At 37.4% G+C, this 23,616-nt stretch overlaps 2 protein-coding genes across 2 annotated transcripts; one reads left to right on the top strand and one right to left on the bottom strand.

Moving 5' to 3' along the window:
• Window positions 1-1,085: 1,085 nt before the first annotated feature.
• Window positions 1,086-3,025, bottom strand: QC764_001180 (uncharacterized protein). Its single transcript, XM_062939895.1, has 5 exons — window positions 2,973-3,025; window positions 2,466-2,917; window positions 2,045-2,406; window positions 1,476-1,975; window positions 1,086-1,399 (listed from the first exon to the last, which is right to left on the bottom strand). The coding sequence occupies exons 2-5, from the start codon at window positions 2,478-2,480 to the stop codon at window positions 1,233-1,235; spliced, it is 1,044 nt and encodes a 347-aa protein (XP_062802417.1). The 5' UTR covers window positions 2,481-2,917; window positions 2,973-3,025; the 3' UTR covers window positions 1,086-1,232.
• An 18,916-nt stretch (window positions 3,026-21,941) lies between these two features.
• QC764_001170 (uncharacterized protein) lies at window positions 21,942-23,372 on the top strand (the record flags this gene model as incomplete). Its single annotated transcript, XM_062939893.1, has 1 exon — window positions 21,942-23,372. The coding sequence occupies one exon, from the start codon at window positions 21,942-21,944 to the stop codon at window positions 23,370-23,372; it is 1,431 nt and encodes a 476-aa protein (XP_062802416.1).
• Window positions 23,373-23,616: the final 244 nt, after the last annotated feature.

Below are 23,616 nucleotides of genomic sequence, written 5' to 3'. Positions count from 1 at the left end.
CTACACTCTATGATTTTTTTTTGATTATTTTGCCGCGTTCTCAAAGCCCGATGTTGTTGAGCTGAAGCTCGGTCCAGCAAAACATTCAGTCGCAACTCTTTCTCACTACCTACTTCTGTCATGCATTGAAGGACCTGTTGGTACTGTTGTGGCTGGTTTGAGGCTGGCGATCTACCTATCAAGATATTCCTTATCCCAATACCCATTGCTGGTAGCGAAACAGAGACGCAGATGGGCCTCCACACACACTCTTGTTTGGGCCCCCAATGCAACCATGTAAGCTGAGCAGGATGCATTAGTGCTATGTTGCCTGGGTGTGTGAATTTGTCGACCTGTTTTGGAACTCTGACATCGCCTGCCATTCCTGTCTAGGGAAGATTCTGGAAGCTGTTTCGGCCAAAGTCACCAGACACAAAAATAAGCACAGGTGAATATACCCAGGCCCAACGCGACGGTTCGATGTTTGTCTCCATCAGATTTGTAGACAAAGCTCTCCGCTGCCGAGAAAACATCTGATATCCCACTAGATTGAAAGAGCTACATGTCAGGTAAGCATCATGGCGCCCATGCTATTTTTCAGTGCAGTGCCGCCAGCATTCAGGCTTACTGGACACAGGTAGATGGTATCCATATCACACTCTGGGCTTCTTGATGTTCGGATGGTGGTTTTCAATGTAGGCGCTTGGAGAAACGAAAGGATTTCCGAGCTCCAACTACAGATAGTAGGTAGGATGCCAATATGAGCCATCAACCAAATATTTTGTAGGAGTGGAAACAAATCACATAGCTTATTCTCAGAACTTGGCGGGATGTTGGTGAGCGAGTCCGAAAGGGTGTTTACTCACCGACCCAACGCCTCCTTGACGTTAGCCAACCATGTAGAGGGTGGTGGAAAGCTCGGAATCAATAGTCTTGTCGCCTGGCAAAGTGTGGCAATGATAAGTCAGCCCAAACAAGGAGATCCAAGCTGTGAAATATGCAAAGAGCTTATCCCACATGGCACATCGCCAACCCGCTGTTGGGGAGGTAATTGTGATGACGGCTTGGTTATCTGGGACATCAAGATGCGGCTGGGGACTTCGGTATGCAAGAGAAAATATGTGTGTATTCCCCAGTACCGCCATATATATTGAATTGCTAAGTACCCGGTGCTCAGCCCTCTACTCGGAGTCATGAAATAAGGCTCGAATAAATGGTGCAAAGCTACCCGAAAGTACCTAGTTTGAGTTTGGTCAGTTCTCTCTGACAAGAACACTGTGCCATTCCAGTGCCAAAACATGCTGCAAGCAGTCCTCAGCCCGGATGTTGTTCTCATCACTGTCCTCCAGTCCCCTTACCAGATTGTCCAGACACACTTGGACAAAAAAGCCGCGCGGATTTTCCTCTTGGGTTCTTGGCACTATTTGTGCCGTTAGCCAGACGTTCAGAAACACTCTTCATGTTGGGGGTGGAGGCACATAGAGCGATGAACTTACCATGTGTCGGTGCGTGCTGACTTCCAATCCACCGATTGTGATGCCATTTTTGCGAGATGAACACGTCACTCGCCCTTCCTACCCTGCTGTGGAAAGCCATAAGCCCAATCAAGACGGACAAATCACCAGACAGCCCACCTGACACCAGGTTTGCATTTGGATTCGAGTACACCTGAGGAACGAGCGAGGGAATCCAAGAAGGGTTTCTACCGACGACAGAAGGCACACCTCGCCCCTCGGAGTTGACATAACTGATGTTGGAGCCATCATCCCAGCGGCTAATGTGCAGGAGGCTCCAGTAAAACATGTTGTCGCTGTCCAGGACATGGCGTACAACTCTCGAGTTACCAAGAGATGCGTCACCAGGCCCAACAATCACGGGTAGGTGGTTGCTACAGGAGAAAATGGTCGCTTGACGGCAAATAACGGGGTGGCCGGTGATGTTGCCTGCCGTATCGACTCGAACGATATGACCTTCGTGTCCTCGGCCAGGGCGGTACCTGTTGTTTTGATACCGTGGCTGCGTCAGCAAACTTCTTTTCTGTTTGTTTCTCGTTTCGGTAACTCACCACCGATACTCATCAGCCGGAGTGATGACGCCGCCTTGCGGTTCCTGCAGATACCGGAATACCATTCCCGGCCATTCGTCCAAGTACTCATCCGCGCGTTCAGGGGGCATGAAGTTCAACCACTGATCCCGAAGTGGCTCGCTTCCGTGAGTCTGAGCCTCATAGTTGTTGTTGAGTTCGTTGACCACAAATAAGAATGAGGTGCCAGTGAGAGGTCGATCTCCAGCTTCATTTTCAACTAGGGTGGCACCAGAGACCTTGGGGTCGCGACCGCGATACTTGTTGCGGGAGCCATGGCTGAAGGAAGGGTGCTTATCACGGTAAATATAACTACCCTGACGAGAAGAAGCAGATTTGCTGCCCTAGGTAGAAACTCCGTCAGTTTAAAAGCTTCCTAGAAAAATGCGGCGAATGATCTTACAATGAACAGACTCATGTTTTAGACCAGAGCAAACAGTGATTGAGTAGGTAAGTAATGTACCAGGTAGGTAGTAATCGGAATGTAGCCAGTGGCTGATCGTGTAGTGTCGAACCGGCAAGGGCAGAATACCTGACCCGGCGGCAGGCAAGGTCGTTATTGTTTCCTGCAGGCAGACACTTTCGGGCTCAAGCGTAAGATGGAACCGTTCCTGGCTTGTCAGGACTGTGCAGCGATATCTATCATAACTAACAGATTATTCTAGACATACCCAAGTTATATTTCTATTCAGCTGCCCATGAAAGTGGGCCTTGCTGCCATCATCTATATGCAGATGACCAACATCAAAATCTTTTAAACGGATGCCCAACTCTATCTATGTTTTCACATTTTTCCAGCGAAGAAGCATAATGTTTGGGCCCAAGAGTGACACACAATTTTGGCAAGTTCAGAACCTGTCTACCTTGGTTACTTGGATGAAAGTAAAACTGCAGTGAATGGTCAACCTACCTCCGCCGGTTGAGACCATGTGCCAGGCTCCGGTGCGCTTCAAACATCACCAGTATACCTCTACCCCGTAAACGTTGTTTGTGCACAAATTGAGAGGGTTGGGTCAGGCTGGATGGTTCGGGCAATCCGAAATCAGCACCATGGATCGATTCCGTTGGGTTGGGCCTCACAGTAGCCGAGTATCTAGTAAGGTATAGGAATTGCGTTCGCCCAAGTCGCGCTTTGTGGCTTCGCTGCGGTAGTGATCATCATCATGCATGTTAAGACATTGTAGCTGGTTAGAAGTTATGTATGCCGAATGGACACTCATGGTTCATGCGCGTATCGATATTGCTTCGCCGTGTGATATGCCTATGGTTCTAACCAGGAACATATTCTTGGCCCATACGTGGCTGCACAATGAGAGAACCAGGCCAACCTCACAGTACCATCAGGATTTAGACGGCTATGAAGCTGCTTAGGTAGCAAAGTACCAGTTACCTGTTTCATAGTGATGAGGCTCGATTACGGGGTTGTTTGATTCATGTTCTCAGTGGCTTTTCATCGGGGACCAGGCAAACAGAACCCAAAAACCAGGTCTAGCAAGAGTGCTATCATAAGCCACGCCAATCACGAGGCACTACTTTCTCCAAGGTGGTAGCCCACTCGAGTCCACTTAGACTACCCAAAAGTGCCCGCTTCCTTGACGAGATAGAAACCGAGCAATGCTTTTGACTGGTTTTCTTAATGTTTTAGAATCAATACCTGGTAGGAGAGGAAGGTTACACGGTCCAACTTTTGCGGCTGGTCACGCCCAAACATGCCAAGTCTCTAACTTGGTCATGCCGTTCTCACCCACTAACAAAAATGCCGCATCAAATTTGGGTGGTGCTTTTACCAGGAGGTGAGAGACGCCCAATGCAGGAAACTACCAAGAGAAAATATGCGGGTGTTGCTGTCCAAGGTGCAGATGAACCCGTGGCCTAGGGCTGTGTGACCTGGACAGGTGTCGGTACAGCTATGAAGGGCTCGGTGCCCAACGGGTGGTTTCTGGGAGCATGTGACGTGTGAAGGCCGGCTTTGGCGGACAGGCAACAAGGGACAGAATGCTCTGACTGATGTCAAGCGGCATAGGGATACTCCACACATCTGTCGTGGAACACGAGTCTTTTATGGAATGAAGCGTTGCAGATGGAAGGATATGTATGATGGCTCGCACATCAGGTCAGGTGTCACGGTGTAACCTGTAGGTTTTGGGCAGATACTGAACGCAGACAGCCAGACGGGCCAGACGAAGGATTTGGGGCAGTGTCTTGTTAATGATGTTGCACCTGGCATGTACTCTTGAAGGAATCTCTCAGCGTGCATGCTTTTTGACCACCGTTCTGTCTGTAGTGTCACGTTGCGGGGTTAGTGGTTCAATGCCAGGGGCCTAAGAACAAGCTCCTTATAGGCTCCCCGACATTCTGGGAAACCGGAGCCTACCTGATGCTGAAAGCATTTTGAAACTGTCGGGACTTGTAGGAACTCACCGTAGGAACCACACCGTGCAGTAAATACATCACAAGAACTAGATACTGTCCTTTGCCACAAAGAACACCAAATAAGCCCAAGACTTATTTTCCGAGGTCAGTAATCACTCGATAGAAGTCATGCCCGGAAGATTTGATCGCAGTCGTAGATTAGGAGGTCGTATGTTATTTATTTTACTTACTTCAACATCGCGGCAATATGGCTCATCGATTGGTTTTTGTCTCCAGGCAAGGTATTATCAAAATATTCTAAAAGGAAGTATATTTATTTAAGGAATTAGTTGCAATAATCCTAATCCATATGATCTCCATTTAATAATAATGAAAAAGATTTCATAAAAGTAATAATTTAAAATCATGAAATTAAGACATAATTTCATAATTATCTTCATTTAACTTATTAATTTACTTTATAATATAGCTCATAAAATTTCTTTGTACTAATAAAAAATACTAATTAAATTGTAATAATTAATAAGAATAATTAGAAAATAAAGTAAACTTTAAAGAAATAATATAGTATTTAATTAATATATAAGAAAGTGTAAAAGCTTTACATTTACTTATACAATACCTTCTCTTTATATTATCTAGTCTTTAAAGTATTAAAAAAGAATATTAAATAGTCTCTTTAGATTATTAATAAATAAATGAAAGTACTGTTTTTAAATTTGGGCTCTGTATTTACTTTTCAGATATTTATTTTACTTTTATTAATTTTTATTTACGAGGAATAATTTTCTTTACTTTTTTATATAACGTACATTATTAGCGAGTGACTCATATCAGCGAGTGACTCATATCAGCGAGTGACTCATCTACCACCACACCCTAATAAACCATCATTAATTACACTATATTAATATAAGGAATTAACTATAATTACATTAGAAACAGCTAAATCAGATGCTTCTGCAGCCTCCTGGCAAGTGCGTGTATTATAGCCAGGCTTGCCGTATATATCACAGCACTAAGTCTTCGTACGAGACCCTCCTATACCACCACTATATCGATTTTCCTGGATTACCTGCTCGCCTACAGCCTTCTGATCCAGTAGATCCTATGCCTTTTATACGGCAAGTGACTCTCCAAGCCTCACACGTGTTTTTTTGGCTCTCTGTCTTTTACTAAGTGCCTTATTGGCCTTTCGCAGTGCCGAAAGCTCCATACAGAGAAGAGCTACCTCGTACATTACAGTCATCGTACCTTTAGCTAATCGATCCACAGTAGCTAACATAGATATTAGAGAGCTACCCTAGTAGTTTAATATCCGAGTTTTAATAAGCTTTAACTATAAGGTAGCTTCTCGAGGGTTATGTAGTATTTGGAAGAGCTAAGGGAGTGCTATGCCCGGCTTTAAAGATAGGGGTACTAGTATATAAAGCTTTATATTTAGCTTAAAAAATACCCTCTCTGGATCGTATAGTATAAGGCTAGCACCCGTAAAGCTACCCTATATATTTTTCTCCGTTATAAAGGCAAAAAATGCCTCGCGGAAGATATAGAGAAACTTGAGCTTACTTACGTAATTAATATATATACGTATTAAGTCTTAATTTAGTAGCCGTACGCCTACTTTAATGGCCCAAAGTAGTTAATATCGAATAGTTAAAGGTAATATAAAAATATAAAGGTATATAAAGCGTAATAATATTATTTTATTCATAATAGCGCTCGAATTTAGTTAAGTAATGTTAAAATACAGCTTTTGTTTGTGGATTTTATAGTGTATCTGAGCCCTGTATATTACAGGGCCTTAGAGGCAAAATGATGGCTTGAATCAGCAGTGTTTAGGAACTGCGGTTACCGGAGCGGAAGCTCAGCCTCTGGAAGCAATCCAAGGTCCCGGAAAGCCGAGCGCTAAAGCTAGTACCCTGCAGTGGTTAAACGGTAGCGTAACGTAGCCTGTAACGTAGCTTCTAACTTTATATTTAGTTAGCGTATTTAGCGGGCGTTTAGGCTCAGGAACGGACGTTTAGGCCCGGGAACGGAGTTACTCTCGGGGAGCGAGTAAAGGGCCGATAGCCTATAAGACCTCTGCCTCACACCTTATTTACAGTGGTATTTTTAGTCTACAAAGTTCAATTAATATACTAGTTTACCACACTTATTAGTGCCTCACAAGCCTATATTATAGTGATTCTCTTTTATATATTACAGGGCGCCGCCTTTGTAATCCACCTTCTTTTAGTGCTACCGTAATTGTTAAATGCTGCAGTTAAAGTCTTCGCTTTTAATGTACTGCGCCGATAGCTATTTAAGCCTATATCTACAGGCCTTAATAGCACCTATTTTATCAAAATACTTCCGTAATTCTTTACTTTATTTATCGTTAATGTAATAAACCTTAACTAATTATAATTTAATTCCTTTTTTTAATTTAATTCTATAGTCCTACGGTCTTCGCTTTAAAAGTCCCTCTAAATACTTAGCTATAAAAGCTAGGTATTCTAATATTCTACCGTTGTTACTTTTTTTTCTCGGCTTTTTTTATATTATTATAGTAAGTGTATTTATAAATTTCCGATATTTTCACTATATTATTAACTTTACTTTCTCGGTTTTATTATTTTTATCGACAAAATATACTATTACTTTTTAGGCTACTTACCGTAGTACTGTAAAACGTATTTATTTAATACTTTATTTTATATAAACTTCTAATTCTTTATCATTAATTAAATATTTTTATAAGTCTTTTAGTCGTAAATAACTACTATTCTTTTAATTGATATTTAAATTATAATTTGTATACTATAATTGCTTTAGAATTAAATCTTTTGAAAGTCTTATATTTATAATATAGAATATAATTAAAATTATTTTCTTTTTAATTATAATATTTAACAATAATATTCTTTATATAAGAACTTATTTCTTTCTTTTCTCTTATAGTATCCTAATTTCATATACGAATTATAATGCAATTATATTTATTTTTGTATTTTCATTTATTAATATTACCACTTAAATATCTTTTTAGTATGCTATAATCTAAAAAATACTTATTTTTCTTATCTTTTTTTTATATAATAATAACCTCGCTAATAAATATCGGGTCTTTATTCTATACTTTTATTTTATACTAATACTTTCGAAAATATTATTCATAGTTCGCTAAAAACTAGTACCTCCCGTGAAGAGCCGCGAGTTATTTCTTTAATAGTTATATCGTTTAAAAGCTGCTTTTTACTCTAAATTAATTCAGTAATATAAATTCTTTTAATTATCCCCGCCCAATTTCCTCCTATTTTCTACCCTTTATTTTTCTAATATTTTTAATGTTTATATCCGATAGCAGTTTTTCTATTTAATCCTAATACTATTTTTTTATTAAAAAAAACTATATTATTATCTATATTCTTATCGTGTATATTAGTTTGGGGTGCGGCTACAAATTTAAGGCTTTTCTGATTAGAGGGGTAAGAAAGTGGGGCTTTCAGAGGATTCAGGAGTTCAAGGGTGTCACAGTTAACCCAACAGCAGGCCGCGCCACATGTGGGGCGCAGGACGCCCCTAACCTATCGTTAAGGAGGTCAGGGGATGACCAATCAGGGGTAAGCAGAAGTGCTATGGCGCCAAGGCTCATAAGCACTCTGCAGGATGCAATATACTAGGAGTGATTAGAGGGATAGCACGACGAGCACTTCGCAGGATGCAATGTGCTAGGAGTGATCAGGGGGATAGCACGACGAGCACTTCGCAGGATGCAATATGCTAGGAGTGATCGGGGCCGTAGCAGGGCGAGCACCTCACGGTCCTGAGGTCTATATATACGGAGGAACTGGCCGGTGTAGATAGATAGTTCCGCAGTATATAATTTAAGCTTGTATTTACGGTATCTAGTATTTACATTAAGATATCTTATTATATACTATTTAGCTACACCGAGCTACGATTATTTAAAAGTGCCTTCGACTAGTATCCCTTTTAGAGGTTCTGGATAGGGGTTCGTTATACGTTATATACTTACTTTAACTCTATTACGGATAAGTTAAAGGCGTCTTTTTACTACTATAGCCGGACCTAAAAATATTTAAATAGGAGGCGTCTTGCCTAACCTAGGTAGCGAGGGACCTTCCATTAGCACTAGACCTACACTTACTATTATAGAATAGGTCGTTAAGCGCTTTAGGGAGCTTAAGGAAAAGGCTTAGTAGACCCGGGAGCAGATTATCGTTATTACGACCGCACTTAAGTTAACCGTTAAGTTCCCGGTACCGGAGCGCTATAAAAGAGAAAAGGTAGAGCTTAGAGGATTCTTAATTTAGCTTAAAACCTATTTTCGTTATTACTTAAACCAGTTTACTAACGAAGAGTTAAAAGTAATCTTTACGGCTATTAGACTTAAAGATAGGGCTCTCGCGTAGTTTAAACCTATCCTCGATAATTATTACGAGTAAGAGCCGGAGGACTAAAAGAAGATTACCGTAAAATACTTCGAAAGCTATTATATCTTTAAAATTAAACTTAAAGAAGTATTTAGGGAGTACGATAAGGCAAGGCGCGCGTAAAAGAGGCTCGTAAACCTACGCTAAACGCGTTTAGCGGCTAATTACGTGGCTTTATTTAAAATCGATAACTTACGTAGTACCATTAACGATAAGAGGTTAATATAACTTTTTTATAACGGCCTTAAAAAAGAAGTAAAAGATAAGTTATATAAGGAATTAAGGCTTAATACTATCGATAAATATATTACTATAGTTATTCGGATCGACGATCGGCAATTCTAACGGCGTACGGAGAAGAGAGGTAATAAAGGTTATTACGGTAATAATAATAATAAGGGATACTTCGGTAATAACCGTCTTAACGATAAGTAAAAAAAAAGATATTTTAGTATTAGCTACTCCGGTACTATATACGTAGGATTAATAGAAGTCAACGCTATATAGTAATAAAGACTATAAAGTAGGGGCTAGGGTAAAAATAACTTTAAGTATTTTAATTACGGTAAGGTAGGATATTTTAAAAAGGATTATAGGGTATTTAAACGGCTCGGATAGAAGAAGGAGATTGTATTAATTATTATATCGAAAGGACCGAGGGTTATAGAGGTAGTAGCTATTAAGTATTAGTAAAGTAAAGTAGTAAGTTCCGAAAAAGACTTTAATTAATACGCCGGATAAAAAAATATAAAGTTCTAGGAGGTAAAGGAAGCCCTAAAAAAGCTAAAGGTAGAGTATAAAAAAGGAGATTTTTAAATATAAGTATTATAGAATTAACTAGTATAAATCGCTACGGAAGTTACTACGGAGGTCGCTAAAAATAAAGGTTTTACGTAAGGACCTATTAGGTAAACGATACTAGAAAAGTAATATAGTAAATACGGAATTATTATTTTATAGGATATATTATAGCCTATAAAGCTTTTATATAAAAGCTAGGAAAAGTATTAGAAAGGCAGGAAGGTCGCTAGTATTAAAATCGTAAAGTTACTAAAAAATATACTAATATTTATATAGTATATACCCTATAAGGGAAATATAGTATAGCTTTATCCTAGGTATCCGGAGTATTAAAGAGTACTTTAGTTCTAATATATTATATACGGATATATAAAGTATTACTAAAGTAAGTCGCTATACGGCTACTAGCCGGTACGTAAGGTAAGTAAGGAGGGTAAACCATAGTTAGTTAGAAGGACTATAGCCCGATAGGAAAAAGCTTAATAAAAGGACTTAAACGACTACGTTTTATAGAAGGTTTAGGACTTAGTTAAACTAAAGGATAGCCTTTAGGTTATATAGATCGCACTAAGGTATATAAGGTGCTACGTCGAATATATAGACGGTTAGAATATAGACGATAGCGTACGCTCGTGGGAGAAAATAGTATTAGGATAGTACTTAAGCCCAGACTACGCTATATATTTACGGGAAAAGGTTAAGCGATATTATTAGGCGAAGATGCCTAGGCAGACGATTAAGTAGAGGAACCGTTATCGGATATAGATATAAGGAAATGCTAAGGAAGTAAGAGACGGAAAATGGGAGGAAGTTAGGCGGATATAGTTAAGGAACTTCGTATAGCTAACTAATACGGAGCAGAAGGACGCTCTTAAACGACATAACCGCTTAGGAAACGACTTACGGCCCTTCGCGGGAACTAGTAACCTCTAACGGACTACGAACGGCATTTTCGTAAATATCGGCGTAAGGCGAAGGTATAAAATAACGACCCGGCGCTCGTTAGCGAGGTCACTACCGTATAGGGAGGAAGTAAGAAAGATAAACGCCTCTAGGTTACTATACGATAGAGGGATCTCCAGGTAATAGTATTAGTAGACGGTAGTATAAAAACGAATTTAATTTCGTTATAGTTCGTATATTAAGCCCGTATACTATAAAAGAAAAAGAAGGAATAGATAATTATATAAAGTTTATTTCCCACGTAAAAGGTCTATAGGGAGACATTACCTTTAGATATTATAATCGAAAGAAAAATAATATTAATTATATTCGATATTATAAATATAGGACCCTCGAAGGATATAATTCTAAAGTAATTATAGTATAAAGACTATAACCTAGATATCGATTAGAGGGATAGTAGCTACTTACGACTAAAAAAGCCTTAGAAATATTTAATTAACGATAGAAAATTAAAAGTACGTACGGAGTAAAGTGCAGGATAAGCACCCTCTACGGCATTACCGTAAGGAGCATAGGAAATAATAGTATATTCTATCGATATAGGCGGTAAGATCGAAGAAGTAGGGTTAACGACGTTAATAGAGATATCGGAGATTAATAAATATATTTATTATAATAACGTAGAGAAAGGCGAGAAAAAGGCGGTACCGGTAGAATATCGAAGATACTTAGCTTTTACGGCTAAGTATTTGGAGGAGCTTCTAAAGCAAGGACCGTAGGACTACAAAATTAAATTAAAAGAAAGAGCTAAACTACGGTTATTTAAGGTCTACTATACTAACGATAAATAAAGTAAAGAGTTATAGAAATACTTAAACGAAAACTTAAAGAAAAGATATATTAAGGAGTCTATATCGCTAATAAAATACCCTATATTCTTCGTACCGAAAAAGGACGGTAGTTTATAACTATATATAGACTACCGGTAATTAAATAACGAAACGGTAAAAAATAGTTACCCGCTATTATTAATATTTAAATTACGGAGTTAATTAATAAGGGCGTAATACTTTATACGCTTAAATATACCTATCGGGTATATCTATATATAGATTAAAAAAAGAAATAAATAGAAAATAGCGTTTCGCATACCCTATAGTTATTTCGAATATTTTATAATACTATTCGGGTTAACTAATATACCTATAACGTTCTAATCTCTCGTTAACTATACTATACGGAAATACCTCGATAAAATAATAATATACTATCTCGACGACATTCTTATCTACTTACGTACTTTAAAGAAGTATAAGCGATATATACGAAAAATACTCGACGCGCTATATAAAGCCGGACTCTCCGTTAATAAAGAAAAAAGCGAGTTCCACGTATAGAAAATAATATATTTAGAATATTTAATATCGCTAGATAAGGTTCGTATAGAACCTAAGAAAATTACGGTAATTAAAGATTAGTTTACGCCGTAGTTATAAATATACGTTAGGGAATTCTTAGGGTTTATAAACTTCTATCGGATATTTATTCGTAAATACGTAAGTATTACGCGGCTACTTAATTACTTAATTAAAAAAAACGTAAAGTTCCGGTAGGGGTAGGAAAAAAAGTAAGCCTTTTAGGAGCTAAAAGAGGCTATTTTAAAGGACCCGGTACTTAAATTATTAGACCTTAGTCGACTATTTAAAGTCGAGGTAAACGTATTAAACTATACGATCGGTAAATAGCTAGGATAGCGAAACGATAACGGTAAGCTATACCCGGTAACCTTCTTTTCGAAAAAGCTCGAGGGGGTACGTTAAAACTACCTAATTTATAATAAAAAGCTACTCGCTATTATCGAAGCGTTTAAGGAATAAAGGCTATACTTTAGCGGTACTAAGTATAAAATATAGGTCTATACGGACTATAAAAATCTATAGTATTTTATTACTACGAAGGTCCTTAACGTACGGTAGACGCGATAGTTAAAGTTTCTCTCGGAATTTAATTTCTAAATTAATTATAAAAAGGGTTCGGAGAACGCTAGGGCAGACGTATTTAACCGGCGTACTAACTACTATAAGGATATACCTAGGGAATTACTATTATTACTTAAGGAAGCGCTAAACGGCACTTTTAAGTATCTACTATAGCTATAAATAAAGTATTACGTAGTATATCGCGAAAAGACTATTTTTAATAAGTATTAAGGAAAGTTAAATAACGATATTATAAAATAATATTAGTAGGAAAAGCTGGAGCTATAAGGTATCTAAAAGGATAATTAAGGAAGACTATAGTATAGGAATCGAGCGTACGTAATACTAAATAATAGGGCGGTACTAATAATAAATATTTACGGATCGAAGCTCGAAGGATATATAAGTATTACTAAAACTATAAAAAAGATTAAATAGTACTTTAATTAGCTTAAAATTAAGGACGATATTAAAGAAGCTATCTAATTATATTATATATACGAAAGAATAAAGGTTATAAGGTATAAGCCTTATAGATTTCTAGAGCCACTATTAATAGCGGAACGGCTATAGAGTTTAGTTACGATAAACTTTATTATTAAATTACTAAAGTTTAAAAATATAATAACTAGCGTTAAGTATAATAGTATATTAACGGTAGTCGATAGGCTTACTAAATAAGTATACTTCCTACTTTATAAAGAGACTTAATCGGTAAAATAATTAACGAATATAGTACTATAGTATATTATATTAATATATATATAGCTAAAGGAATTTATTATAGACCGCGATATTAAGTTCGTATCGAAGTTTTAAAAAGTATTAATAACGAGGCTAAAGATAATAAGTAAAGCGTTTTCGGCCTACTACCTTTAAACAAACGGTTAAACGGAATAGCTTAATTAAATCGTAAAATAGTATTTATAGAATTATATTAATTTCGAGTAAAACGATTAAATTAAATTATTATCCACGGTATAGCTAGTATATAATATATCGCTAACTAAAACGATTAAAGCTATACCGTTCTTCGCGAATTTCGGCTATAAAGTAAACTTACGGTAAGGACCTACGATTAAGGTACCTAGGGCTAGAGTTAAAGTAAATAAAATATATATATTTTACGGTAAACTTAAGTAAAAACTAGAGTTTATAAGGGAAAGAATACGAAAATACTATAATATTAAAAGGCTTAAGGGACCTTGCCTTAAAGGGGGGGATATAGTATTCCTTTCTATACGTAATTTACGTACTAAAAGACCTAGTAAGAAGCTAGACTATAAGAAAGTAAGACTATTTAAGGTTAAAAAAAAGATATTAAAGACGGTATTCGAACTGGAGCTACCTAGTACGATATATCTATAGTTATATACCTTTTATATCTTACTTCTGGAGCCCGTACTACTAGTAAGTAAGGCTAATATATAGGCGGTAGCGGAAAACGAAAAAAAGGAATATAATATAGAAAAAATATTAGATTTACGGTTTAATAAAGGTAAATTAAAGTATTTAATTAATTAATTAGAATATTTAGCTATAAATAACTCGTAGGAACTATAAATATACTTTAATTACTTAAATAAGTAAAAAAATTTTTATTAGCAATATCCGGATCGACTAAAGCCTAAGTAAGTAAAAAGACCTAACCCTATATTACGGCTAAATACTAATAAAACGGAGCTAGGAAAACCTCGATAAGAATCGAACCTACGCCTTCGACGTAATAGCCGACGTATAATATATTATATTACAAGGTTAAAAGGTATAAAAGGGACTTAGGTATAAAGACTATTACGTATTTTAACTACTTTAGGAGGTAAAAGGTGCGCCTTCGGCAGTATCCTAAGGGGTTAAGAAGGAAGGACCGGCCGTACCCAGGTTTAAAAAAAAGTTAAGCGGCTAGTTAAAAGCTAAAGAAGGGTCTAGGAAGGAAAGATTAAGGGGAATAGTAAAAGCGTTCGCCGCCGGCGGGCCATATAGGATAGTAGGCCGCGCGGGAGACTCTCTTTTTTCCTTATTAAGGAGCCGAGACTCGCGACGAAAAGCAGTAAGGGCCCGAGCCTTAAGGGTACGCGATTATACTTTAAGACGAAGAAGCTTATTTAAGGTAGCTTATTTTTCGATATCCAGGCGTTCCTTTTCCCTAATTAGAGGACGAACTACGGGACTAGTTAACGAAGGAAGGGAACGGCCGAAGAGGAGACTTACGATCTACATTATAAACGTTATAATAGGAACGACTCGACTTAATATATAAGAGATACCGCTCGTATTAAGGAGAAGCTATATACTCAAAGTTATTTTTTTTATAATAAGTATACTCGGGTATAATAAAACCAAATTTCTCGAAGAAGCGTACTTAATCGCGGCGACGGTCGGTACTCGTACAAATTAATTTCTTTATACGATTAGATATAACGGCTAGGGTAAGAAAGGAGAGAAAGGCTTACTATAGAAATGCGGAAGAAATAGGGATCGGTAACTATTTTAGGAATACGGTCGCCGGGGCGTCGACCTAAAAAAAAGAGCATTATATTATAATTAACCCAATAGTAGGCCGCGCTATATATAGGGCGCAGAACGCCCCTAACCTATCGTTAAGGAAGTTAAGGGATAACCAATTAGGGGTAAGCAAAAGTATTATAGCGCTAAGGCTCATAAACACTTTATAAGATACAATATACTAGGAGTAATTAGAGGGATAGCACGACGAGCACTTCGCAGGATGCAATATGCTAGGAGTGATTAGGGGGATAGCACGACAAGCACTTCGCAGGATGCAATATGCTAGGAGTGATCGGGGCCGTAGCAGGGCGAGCACCTCACGGTCCTAAGGTCTATATATACGGAGGAACTGGCCGGTGTAGATAGACAGTTCCGCAGTATGCAATTCAAGCTTGTATTTACGGTATCTAGTGTTTACATTGAGACATCTTATTATGCACTGTTTAGCTGCACCGAGCCACGATTATTCAGAAGTGCCTTCGACCAGTATCCCTTTCAGAGGTTCTGGATAGGGGTTCGTCACAAAGGGTTATATATATAGGCAGTCTACTTCTAATATTCTATTTAAGATAAAACATCGACTTTTATTTTTCTTCGAATTTTGTGCCTTGCACGCGTGTAAGTAATTCTGGCCCTTTAATTAAGCTAATCCGGTGCTTATTATATAGCCTCCGAGCGAGCCACTATTACGTAGGTATATTTATTTAGGGACTTGTTGAGGGTATATTTATAGTATTGTAGTTGTTTCAATATGTTTTCCTACTATTTTACAATTTAAATTTCTTTACCTTTAGCTATAGTAATAGAAAATACTTTTAATTTATTTGTAGTAGAGTTAAAGTAAATATATAACGTATAACGAACCCCTATCTAGAATCTTTAAAAGGGATATTAATTAAAAGTATTTCTTAATAATTTTAGTTCGGTATTAAAATGGTGAGAAAACACACAAACAAACCACAATACCACAAATGTACCCTTAACAGGGTCTCTAAATAAACATACCTGCGTAACAGTGGCTCGCTCGCAGGCCGCACTCCACGTAGGACAAAGAAAAGACTCTATAGGCTCGCAGACTACATAATAAGCACCTAATCAGCCTAATCAGAGGGCCAGAATTACCTACACGCGTGCAAGGCACAAAAATATAAAGAAAGAAAAGTCGATGTCCCGTCTAAAATAGAATGCTCGAAACAAACCGCTTATATATATAACCCCTGAACCCCCGAATCCTTCGAGAGCCCTACCTCCTTACTTAAGCCCCTTAAGCTTGTAGCCGCACCACAAACTAATATAGTTAAATAATATATAATAAGTAGCTTATTTTAATTATAATAGTCTAAATATTAACGATTATAAATAATAAATATATTTTACGGAACTATTTATTTACATTAGCTAGTTCCTTTATATATATAAACCTTAAGACCGTAGACCGTTAATTTATAAATTATCTTCGGTTTACTTTTAATTAGCCGATACTAAACCGTAGACCGTGAGCCCCACCGCTGTCCCCAGTCCTTATTTTATTGGTCCGTTTTATTTACCTAGACTGTAAGCCCCGCTCGATCGCCCGGTCTAGCTTTAATTAGTCTCCGTAGTCCCACTATCTTCTCGAACCGTAATAAACCGCTTATATATATAACTCCTAAACCCCTAAATCCTACGAGAGTTCCACTTCCTTATTTGTACTCTTAGGCCCGTAGCCTCACTCCAAATTAATATAGGAAATAAATCCGTGGATTTAGGGATTTAAAATTAGATTTAAAAATTTAAAGTTTAGAAGCTAGATCTAAGGGATTTAAAGATTAAAAGGTAAATCTAAATATAGAGGTACTTAAAGCCTAAAACCTATATATATATAAGAACTAGCTAATGTAAATAAATAGTTCCGTAATATATAATTATTAGTTATAATCGTTAGTATCTTAGCTATTGTAATCGAGATAAGCTATTTGTTCTATAATGTTTAGCTGTACTGAGCTAAGATTGTTTAGAAGTGCCTTTACCTAATATCTTTTTCTAAGGTTTTAGATAGGAGCTCGTTACATTATATAGTTTAGTATATCCGTTTCGACTTTGAATAGCCGATAAGGGTTTAATAGTTTAGGTACCGGGTTTTTTTTTTAAAAAAATAATTCTTTTTAATTTCCTAAATACCTATATTTTTTTTAACCTTTACCGGAACTTTATCTCCTTTTTAATTAAGTAATTAAGTTAATACGTAATATTTACGTACCTTTAAATAAAAATCCGATGGAAATTAATAAACTTTAAAATTCTTTTAACGTATATTTATAATTACGGCGTGAGTTAGTTTTTAACAACTATAATTTTTTTACTATTATATAAACTTTACTTAATAATATAAAAAATTTTAAATATAGCGCTTTTAATATGTAAAGCTTGCTCTTTTCTTTCTTTATTTAAAAGTCCGGCTCTATATAGCGCGTCAACTATTTTTCGTGCGTATCGTTTATATTTCTTTCAAATATATAAATAAATAAAGACGTTATTAAAACAATATGTTACTATTTTATTAAAGTACTTTCGAATAGTATAGTCGGTAAAAGATTAAAACGCTACGGTCTTATTAATAAGCCTAAATAATATTACGAGATATTCAAAATCACTATAGTGTATACAAACCACTATTTTTTACTTATTTCTTTCTTTAATCTATTTATAAAGATATCCGGCTAATATAGTTAAATATAAACACTAGCGCCGCTTAATTAATTAACTTCATAATTTAAATAAGAATAATAATAAGTAATTATTTTTTACCGATTCGTTATTTAGCAAATAGTAATCTATATATAAGTATAAACTACCGTTTTTCTTCAGTATAAAGAATGCGAAGCATTCTACTAATCATATAAGTTCCTTAATATACTTTCTTTTTAAATTCTCATTTAAGTATTTCCATAGCTTCTTATTTTACCTATAGTTATATAGTAAATCTTAAATAGGTATAGTTTAGTTTCTTTTTTTTAATTTGATTTGAGAGTTTTACTGTCTTCAATTTAAAATTTTTCTAAATACTTAACTGTAAAAGTTAAGTACCCCCAGTACTTTACTGGTATCGATATTTTCTCGCTTTTTTATATATTTATTAACCTCCGATACTTTTATTAGTAGTATTAATCTTACTTTTTCGATTCTACTGCTTATATCGATAAATTATATTATTTCTTTCCACATCTTTAATAATAATACTTTAAAAGCACTGATTTTATACTTTATTTCATATATTAGCTTAATTTTTCATTATTAATTAAATATTTTTTAAAAAAATTAATCGTATTTAATTACTATCTCTCTAGTAGGTATTTAAATTATAATCATTATATTATCATTGCCTAAATATTATATACTTGACAGGTCCTATATTTATAATATTGAATATAATTAAAAATTTCTTTGTTTCCGACGATAATATATAAAGGTAACGTTTCTCTATAAACGTTTTAAATCGCAAATAGTTTTTATATAATGGTTTATTTCTTGTTAAAAAAATCCTGATTTCATATATACATTATAGTAAAGTTCATTTTATTTCCGTGCCGTTATTTACTAATATTACCGTTAAAAGCCCCTTTACTATATTATAATTAAAAAACTTTTATCTTTTTTGTTTCTTTCCTATATAATAGCGACTTTATTAAGTAATATAAAATCGTTATTATTTAATTTTGCTTTACACCGGTATTTTTAACAGTATAATTTATTATCCGTTAAAAATTAACAGCCTCCATAAAAACGCTTGGTTGTTTCTTAAACAATATTAAACTTAAAAGCGACTTTTTACTTTGGGTTAATTTATAATATAAATTCGGCTAATTATTAATATCCCTAAACCTTTTACTTTCCGTCTTGTATATTTTATTAAACTTTTCTTCGATTATATTTCTGTGTTTTAACCGTATTTTTAGCTTCGGCTTCGGCTAATATATTGTAGTACTATATGGCTTTTACTTGAAAGTAAAATATATAGTCTAGTTTTTTATAGTATATTAAGTTATAAACTCTTTTTTCTGCTGTACTGTCCTCCTAATATATTATGTATTTTAAACAGTATTTTATGTATTGAAATATAAGCTATATAACCTAAAGACTATTTTTTAGCTTACTAAACTTTATAGTTTCTATAGAACATAATTATTTCAATTTTCCCATTTTTAAATTCTATTTAATTATGGTTTTAATAACCGGTTTAGAGCTTCTGTTTTTACCTACTCTACGTACTAGCTAGTAACTGTAAAGAGCTTTACTTTAATAGTACTTTATATATCTATGTATAATATATTTATACCAAAGTATTTTCTAATACTCCGGATATTTATAGCAAAACTACGCCGTATTTCTTTTATACAATATATATTATATATATAAAATTACTTAACTTAGTTCTTAGGTAAACCCTATATTAACGACATTTCTATTCTTTTAAATTTTTTTTAGTTTTAATTACGAGTTTTTCTAGTTTCTAAGTCCGCTATAATACTCTACTTTAGTATTAATAATACTTTTCTTTTAATATAATATACCGGATAAATTTACGAAATAGCGTAAAGTTAAAGTACTTTATAGTTTCCGGAATTATATATTTACTTTTTAATACTTTACTTTAAGCCGTTTTAAGGTTTTCTTTAGCTTTCAAAACTTTATATTTTATTTTATCGTACAGTTTAGTAAGTATTTTCCCTAAAACTAATAATTTTATTTTCACCGTAACTAATGGTTACGATCTCTGTAATCTTTATACTTTTTAATACAGTTATTATAGTAAAATATTTTTTTACTTAAATTATTTAAATACCCAATAATTCTTTTTAAAATATCCTATATTTCTATAAGTAAGATACGTGAGATTATCTTTACTTTAGCCTCCGGTTAATAACTTTTATTATTATATAGTATTAACCTCTGTTGAAATAAGTGCTATTGAGGCCTGTAAATATAGGCTCAAATAGCTATCGGCGCAGTATACTGAGAGCGAAGAAGACTTTGACTGCAGCATTCAACAGTTGCGGTGGCACTGAAAGAAGGTGGATTATAAAGGCGGCGCCCTGTAATATATAGAAGAGAATTACTATAATATAGGCTTGTGAGGCAATAATAAGTGTGGTGAACTAGTATATTAATTGAACTTTGTAGACTAAAAATACCACCGTGAATAGGGTGTGAAGCAAAGGTCTTATAGGCTATCGGCCTTTTACTCGTTCCCCTAGAGTAACTTCGTTCCCGGGCCTAAACGTCCGTTCCCGGGCCTGAACGCCCGCTAAATACGCTAACTAAATATAAGGTTAGAGGCCACGTTACAAGCTACGTTAAGCTACCGTTTAACTACTGTAAAGCACCGGCCTTAGCGCTCGGCTTTCCGGGACCTCGGATTGCTTCCGGAGGCCGAGCTTCCGTTCCGGTAACCGCAGTCCCTAAACACTGCTGATTCAAGCCATCGTATTGCCTTTGAGGCCCTGTAATATACAGGGCTTAAATACACTGTTAAATCCACAAATAAAAGCTGTATTTTAATATATAATTAAATAGTATATAACGATAGCTTATTTTATTTATAATAGTGAAAATACTAACGAGTAAAATTCAAGTTATATATTACGGAACTATCTAATACCCATCTCGTTTCTCTGTATATGTAGACCTTAGGATTTTAAACTATTTATGGCCAAGCTGACCTAATTACGTCCTGATTAGCCCTGCCAGTGATTATTGTGATTATACACTGATTACTCTGCTCACGATCTGATTGGCTTTGTCCGTGATCATGATAATTATGTCCCGATCACCCTGATCACCTGATTGGTTGCCCTTATCTATTCTAACGATTGGCTGAGCGCGTCCCGCGCCGCTTGTACTGTCTGACCTGCTCGTTGGCTTAACTGTGACGCACAGCAGTAACTGCGATATTATATATTATCTTTCCTTGAGTAGGTTATCTTTTTAATCTTACCTGTATACACTCAGACATACTAGCCTTGTTTTCTTAATGTCTGAAAGCTAAGGCATTTGCCAAAAAAGGAGAAATGTTAGTCAGTTTACTTACCTGCCAGACCAAATGTAGACAACCTGCTGTTTCGGTTGCCATGAGTAACTGTTTGTTGACATTCACTTCTACCCCTTTTCGCCTCCTTTCCACCCATTTCAAAAGGGTTAGGGTTGTATTGAGCTGGTGACCCCTGATCCCTGATCCTATGCATCTTTGAGCAATACGTGCCAGCCTGTCGACATTCGGTGACACATTGTGGCTCAGTTTGATTTTTTTCCTGTGGCCTGCAAGCTTTTCAAAAAATGTAACAACATGGTGATGGCACCAGGATACTGCTGCCGACATTACGTGGACGAAATCAAGCACCGTCCAATCTAAGTGTTGATAATCCCAGGCCCACCCTGTGGTCGGATGCTTGTTAGGTAATGTCCCTCGTCGCGAGAAGGCGAGCCGGCTTGGCGTTGCTGTCTCGACTTTCTTGGCTCTGATCCACCATAGTTTTTCTCGAAGGACTGACAGAAGGACTTTTTAGGACAGAGTGAACAGCAAGAATGCTATATAATGATCAAAGTCCAAGCCAAGTGCGACTGCTCTTTTCTCTTCACCGTATCGCCGGCCCCGTGTCCGTGTCTCTCCCGCCTTGTCACCACCTGTATGGCCGCCCAGCAACACTCTTTGCCAACACCACTCCACCATATGGACTTCAGACTGGTTGCACGCCTGAGCATCCCCCCCCAAGTGATTCAGCCTCCAGAAGCAGAAAAGGGCAAGATTTCACGCTGAACGCCTTTGGCTCTCTGTCTCTTGCCCCTTAGCCCGGTTTGTCTCGAGCCAAGAGAGAAACAAGAAGAACAAACTGCAAAATGCACGTCTTCATCAACGGGGCCTGTCCTTGGCTCAACCCCCATCTTCGCAAGTTCATTCTCGACCACGTCCCCGACGCCATCTTCTATGACAGCTTTGAGGACTTCCCCAATGAGCCCCTGGAGGAGTCCTTTCAGTACCTGGACGGCTGGGAGATTGGACGCAACTTTGCAATTCTCAACAACTCCAAGAACGGGCTGATCAACGCCTACCCATCCAGCGACGCTTTGGCACGCAAGGACTACCTCGCCAGGGTGGTTGACTTTTGGCGGGCAAAGAGACCCGAGAGCAAGCTGCCCGACCATGTTCCCCTCACTGTGAGGCTCTCGCTTGACTACGCCGAGTACGTAGACGAGTCGCTCACAGCGGCCGATGATCTGAGCTTGCTGTACTCGCTGGAACAGAATGAGAGCCGCGAGCCAATTGAGAGAGACTGGTGGATTTTGAAGCCGGCGCTGATTGATTGTGGCGCGGGAATCCGAATCTTCAGCACTGTGGAAGAGTTGGCTAGTCACCTGGAATTGGCCGAGTACGAGTACACTGATGACGAGGAAGAGGCCGAGGAAGAGGAAGAGAGGGAAAAGGAAAAAGAAAAGGAAAAGGATGGCGTCTCCCTGTCGTTGCCCGGACTGAATGCTTTGGACGCGTTGGTCACAACCATCAGCGGGTTTGGGCTTGACGAGAAGAAGGCGCAGGGTGGGGGCAAAGGCGACCACAAACGAGTGCAGTACGTCTTCAAGAAGGACGGACGGATTCCTTCGGCACAGATGCGGGAGTTTGTCGCGCAGCAATACATTGTCCGCATACCACCAGTTGAGGGCAAGAAGTGGCATGTCAGGGCTTACGTCTTGGCCATGGGTCGTTTGAAGGTTCACGTGTTCCGAGAACTACTCGCTCTTTTAGCCTGCGAGGACTACCAGCCCCCATGGGAGAACCCAAGCTTGCGGTCGAGCCTCACCAACACGGCTCTCCAGGATGAGGACGAGTTTGTCAGCAACGAGTCCATGAGAGACTTTTGGTCGGACGCAGTGCCCGAGAAGCTGTTGCGGGATGGGTGGAAGGAGGGCGTCTGGGATCAGATATGCAACGTGACAGCGGAACTGTTCAAGGCTGCTGCGCACACCATGGCTGATAAGTTCAACACGGTTGGCAAATCGTTTGAGCTTTTCGCTGCTGACTTTTTGGTCGATGACAACGGAAAGGTGTGGCTGTTGGAGGTGAACGAAACACCAGCCTTTTACAACCATGACAAGGCTGGAGAGTTGGCGCTTCGGCTGATGGAGAGCGTTGTGTTTGCCGCAATGGAGCACATGGGCAAGGCGCGAGCTGGGGATGGGAAGTTCGATGCTGTCAAGAGTCGATTTGTCAAGGTGTTGGACGAAACCACAAACCTGCCTAAGAGTCAAATAACAGAGATAAACTGTTCTTGAGAGAGTGGGGGTTACGCTAGATCTCGATACTTTGGATACCTGTAGATAAAAATAAAATCGGTGTTTGAGCTCGAGCCATCTTTGAAACACAAGGAGGTGAACTGGAATGTTTTGTTGACAAAATCACCTGTGGATGTCTCTGAGTCAAGCTGCTACGAAGTCTGATTAGTGCAGCCTGTGATGCTGTTTTGTGTTTTACTTGTTTGACGCAAGGGATTGGCTGCCGAGCACACCCTGAATTCGC

Source organism: Podospora pseudoanserina, chromosome 2 (assembly GCF_035222485.1).
Source record: "Podospora pseudoanserina strain CBS 124.78 chromosome 2, whole genome shotgun sequence".
NCBI classification, from domain to species: domain Eukaryota; kingdom Fungi; phylum Ascomycota; class Sordariomycetes; order Sordariales; family Podosporaceae; genus Podospora; species Podospora pseudoanserina.
This window is presented reverse-complemented; position numbering and strand designations above follow the sequence as displayed.

Coding starts and splice junctions, on each gene's coding strand:
- QC764_001180 (XM_062939895.1), bottom strand. Junction 1,976..2,044: donor CCGGCTGATGAGTATCGGTG/GTGAGTTACCGA, acceptor TCAAAACAACAG/GTACCGCCCTGGCCGAGGAC. Junction 1,400..1,475: donor TCAGCACGCACCGACACATG/GTAAGTTCATCG, acceptor CGGCACAAATAG/TGCCAAGAACCCAAGAGGAA.